The sequence below is a fragment of the Hibiscus syriacus genome, unplaced genomic scaffold, assembly GCF_006381635.1.
Source record: "Hibiscus syriacus cultivar Baekdansim isolate YM2019G1 unplaced genomic scaffold, ASM638163v2 tig00112488_pilon, whole genome shotgun sequence".
NCBI lineage: Eukaryota > Viridiplantae > Streptophyta > Magnoliopsida > Malvales > Malvaceae > Hibiscus > Hibiscus syriacus.
Window position 1 is genome coordinate 895,290 of NW_024063342.1, and position 5,266 is coordinate 900,555.

General features: G+C 32.2%; 1 protein-coding gene across 1 annotated transcript; it reads right to left on the bottom strand.

The window, feature by feature from the left end:
• Positions 1-2,245: 2,245 nt before the first annotated feature.
• On the bottom strand, positions 2,246-4,991 carry LOC120180057 (putative transcription factor bHLH041). Its single transcript, XM_039185485.1, has 8 exons — positions 4,879-4,991; positions 4,691-4,798; positions 4,507-4,615; positions 4,395-4,409; positions 4,249-4,311; positions 3,485-4,120; positions 2,997-3,404; positions 2,246-2,332 (listed from the first exon to the last, which is right to left on the bottom strand). The coding sequence occupies exons 1-8, from the start codon at positions 4,989-4,991 to the stop codon at positions 2,264-2,266; spliced, it is 1,521 nt and encodes a 506-aa protein (XP_039041416.1). The 3' UTR covers positions 2,246-2,263.
• Positions 4,992-5,266: the final 275 nt, after the last annotated feature.

The window sequence follows — 5,266 nt, forward strand, 5'->3', positions numbered from 1 at the left end:
GTTGCGAATCTGGGAAATTCGCGTTGCGAAATTGGAGTCTGCGTTGCGAATTTGTTGCTCATTTTCGCAAATCCAAAAAAAGTTGGTTAAAATCATATATTATAAGGCATTTTCGGTCACTAAAGTTATTTTCTCTTGTTATTATATTCGGGGCTAAATTACTTGAAAGTCCCTCCTACTTTTATTTTAATTTAAATTGGTCAAATTTTATGCAAACCACTATACTTTCCCATGTTTACATTTCATACTTGTAAGTTTTAATTCCTTAATAATTTTGACTTATTTTGATTTTGATAATTAATTTCAATTTTATTAATTAATTTTAATAAAAAATAATATTAATATTTTATTTTTTTCACTCATTTTTATTAGTATTCATTTCATATCAATTGATATTAATTGTTATCATTAATATTGACAACTTGATGCTTAATTTTAACTTGATATTAATTGTGATTATTTGAATCTAAAAATTTTGGACTAACCATTAATTTTTATTAGTATTAATTTTAATTTTAAATTTTAAATTGATATTAATTGTGATCATTAACTAGTTCAAATAGTTAATAAAACCAAAGTTAAAATTTATTTGATCAAAATCAATTCTAAATCAAAAGCAATGATAAAAATGGATACCAAGTTAAATTAAGCATCAAAATTAATATTATCACAATTCAAATAATCACAATTAATATCAAGTTAAAATTAAACATCAAATTAACAAGATTAATGATAACAATTAATATCAAATGATATAAAATGAATACTAATAAAAATGAATGAAAAAAATAAAATATTAGTGTTATTGTTAATTAAAATTAAAAAATAAATTCGAAATTAATTATCAAAATCAAAATGAGTCAGAATTATTAAGGAATTAAAACTTATATGTCTGAAATATAAACATAGGAAAGTATAGGAGTTTGAATAAAATTTAGCCATTTAAATTAAAATAGAAGTATGGGGGCTTTCAAGTAATTTAGTCCAGTCCATAATATAATCAGGGGAAATATGGGGGGTTATTTCTGTAATTTGACCATACGAAAATAAAACAAAAATAAGGGGCTTGGAAAGTAATTTGATCAAACGAATTAATACACAAATTTCAAATCTGGGTTTACTCAATTGACGGCCGACAAACAGGAGATTCAAATCGAGATTTCAGGTGAACGAGCAGTGGTGGTCGAATTCGGTCCGGCTGGTATGGACGACGGTCGTGGATGGTTCTCCGACCGTCTACACGCGTTTAAAACAAGAGAAAATGACCGGGAGGCTAGCGATGCAAACGGAAGCAGTATCGTTCGCGACTGTCGGTTCTGAGCGACGGCGATCTGGACGACATTGGGTGGAGCAAGACTTATTTTCGATCGGTCTGACTCCTGAATTTTATATAATGATTTTCCAGCGAAATGCGATGGGGACCGCGGTGGTGATGGACCGATGGTGGTTGTTGGTTAATTTGGGAAAAAAGCCTAAATATATAAAAAATTTAGATATTTTAATTTTAAATAAATTAATTTTTTAAATTAATTAATATTTTTAATAAATAATAAATAATTAATAAATCATTATACTTTTTATATTTAAATAACAAAAATAATTTTATTAATGATATATTTTAATTTGCCGTTTTAATAATATTTTGCTACATGCAATGTGCGTTATAAAATTTTAGTTATTTTAGTAATTAATTATTCCGACTCCATTATTTGTGAGGTTTAAAGGTAAGCCAGCTGGAAGAATTAAGGTGGGTAGTTTTATTGTATCACAGTTTAATATAAAGCTAAAAAAATATATAAAAAAATATGTTAATATTTTTTTAATATTTTTTAGTAGAGCATTTACTTAAAATATTATTTTTTTTATAAGATATATTAATTTCACAACATGAACTGAATATTTTTGATATTAAAATTTTCAGTAAAAAAATAACAATTTAAATAACATCCGATATTAATATTTCTAATAAAAAATAATATTTTAAATACCAAAATATTAATATTTTTGATAACATATTTTTTAATCTTATATTAAACGGCCTTTCTTTAAACATTCTCGATTAAGGCATAGCTGCATTTTCTGTGTAAAGAAAATTTTAGTCAAAAGCGCCGCCTCTCTCTCTACGGACCCTTTTCAATTAAGGAAAGGTTGGTGCAAATTGATTTACTGGTATTCAAAGCGTAATTGATTTAGTTATATATATAACTCATATTTCCTTATCAAAATTGTTACTATAATTATTTAAAAATAATAATACATGAAATCACTGTGCCATGTCAGCAACTAGTCTTCTCACTGCTTCCTGGAAGGAGGTTTCATCCCACTCGTTGCCCTACAAATGACAAATAATTTCCTAGTAATTAAGTTGACACCATTTTTTCATTATACTTTCCTAGTAATTTCCCATCATGAAATAATCTTATAATATTAATATTATTATTTTTTATGAATTACTTACATCAAAATAATTACAATCTTATATTAACATAAAAATAATGCCCAAAAAATTAAAATAAAATATTATAGTTTCTGCTCTTATTATTTTTTATTTCTATTTCTAAATTTTTTTTATATTATATCTCAAAAGTTATTTTCACTATATAAAATAGAAAATTCCGAACTTTATGTTATCAAAAAATTACTTATAAATTAAATAAAAAATAGAATTCTATTTGGTTTAGAGAACTTAAATTTATGAACTATAAATTGTCTAAATATTAAAAAAAATTATTAGATGGATTCGATTCACCTCATTTGTCTTACATGTAAAAAAAGAATGAGTAGTTGTTTAGAAGTTACTTTGAGATTGATGAATCTTATTGGTTGAGATCACAAATGACGTGGTTAGCAAGATCCATCTAATAATTTCTCAAATATTAGGGTTCGGTTTTTTTGTTTCTCCCTTTCGTTACCGGTTATGCTATATATCTATTTCATCACTCAAATGCAAAATTTTCTCAAGCAGATAAAACATTGAAAAAGCTTGATTTGCATACCTCAATTCTGAGTCTCAAGTTGACATGATTAACTGAGCCTAGTTCTGATATCTGGGTGTTGGCTTCAATGGACGTCAAGCTCACATTTGTATCCTTCAAGAATTCCAGCAGCCGCATTAAGAAATTCTCTACCGTCCATTCTCCTCTGATACCGATTCTCAAGTCGACCATCCGTTGCTCGGACGTCGACTCGGGTACTGGTATAAGTCGAACATTTAACCTCTCACTCGATTCGGATACGGGTATACGTAGAACACTTGACGTCTCATTCGACAAACCACTAGCTTCTGTAGCAGCAGGCAATAGCCGAGCCTGTAATAACTGGTTTTGCCTACTAAGCTCAGCAATTTGAGCTTTCAATGAAGTCAAGTATTCCCTAGACCTAGTGAGCACCGATACTTTGTCTGTCTACATGTCATGATGCATAATATTAATTCATTATTGATACTCAATATGTAAATTTTGGAACAATGATATATATACGGTACCTTGGTGCCAAGAGGAAGAAGAGAGTGTAATGCATTGAAATGTTCATTTAGCCTCTCTCGCCTTCTCCGTTCCGACATCATACGTTGCAATTGGTTGCCGGTGGGACGTCTTCGCATTGGTTGTCCACCACTTTTCACGAAAGTGAACATCCTATAAAACAAAATGGCTCGTTTTAATAGACTTTGGGCACGTGAACTCGTCCTCGCCAACATAGTCGTCGGGGAATAACGTTCGAACGCGGTGGCTTTTGGGTTTAGTTGGATGTTGTAAGGAGATTTTTGAGTTTCTTGGGGAGGATCAGTGGATGTTGAAGAGGTTATAACAGCGAGTATTGCTCTGGTTATGACCGCATTTTCACTTTCTAGTATGGGAAGCTGAATGTTGCTTTGCATTTGAGTTAACGCCTGCATGGCTTGTTGGCATGGATACACGATTAACGGTGAAGAAGACATTGGTTGCAATGATGTTTCGATCGGTGTCGAACTACCGGTCGATAGTGACCTTAATGACGAGGAAGACGAAGAGGGTCGGTTCAGGTTAGGGTTCGGGTCAGTAGGAATTGGATTCCCTACATGAGATAATTGCCTTGAAAAGTCTTCTGGGAAAAACCTTCTCAGCTCCGTCTGCATATTTAGCTATCATGAACATGTAATTATGTTCAGTGACAAACTATATATATACATACACATATATATTTACACACACGGGCATACATACATGTTTAGATTGATGTTTTTCGATAAACAGAGATGAACTTTCTTACTTGAACAACAATGGAGGAGCCTAACTCAATCTCCCCGGTCCTGCATCCCATGAACGCAGCCCTCTGCAATATACCAAAACAACATAACAGACAAAACGAAACCCTTCTAAGGTTTAAGTTTGGACAAACGAGATCTAACAACAAACCTTAATTCCTGCTTCCTGCAATAAAGACAGATATCAGGTTAGTAGTTATAGTTCAGAAAAGAAAAACAATTCAGTAACATCAATGTTTCTCCATTGATGAATGTTTAATTACCTGATAAAAGAGTTGCTGTGTCTGGTCGGATGCTTGATTTTGAAGCCGGGGTTCCCCTAGTTCAATGTAGGGAAAATTGTGCATGAAGGCAAAACCTGGAACAAGGCTACTGTAATGCAAACAACACATACTTTAATAAGTAGAACAAATCTGGTAAAACAAAAAGAGAAAATTTCAGCCATACCGATCACTTTCAAGAGGGAATACCGATTGCCGGTATTGAACGAAGAGACCCAAAGCAGCTGGCTGAGTGTTTTCTTGAGCATAACATCCATCAAAACCAATCAAACAGCTGCTACAACAAAGAAACCCTAAACCCCAAATCATGAAAACTAAAGAAATATAGGCAAAGCGTAGGGTAAATGAAGGTACTTTGCTTGAACCGAGTAAGACCAAAGGCAAATGTATGTGCAGCCAGTTGAGTGCATGAGTAACTGCAGATACTCAGCTCTTGATACATCATCGAGCTGGAACACAGCATCCATAGCTAACAATCAGTCCCTTTTGGATCCTCTTTCATATCGATATCAGTTGAATGAACTCTTCATTTAAGGCCATGGGAAAATGGTCAAAATGAAGCCAAGAGACCCCCCAGGGTTTGAAAAGTAGCATACAATTAATAAAAAGAAGAAAGAAAGTATATGAACTCTCGGAGGTGAATTGCTTTAAAAAAATGGCGTGTTGTTGTTGTACCGATAGCGAAAGAGAGGGAAGAATTGTCTGGTCGATGAGAGATTGGAAAAGTATGCAGGAGGGGCCA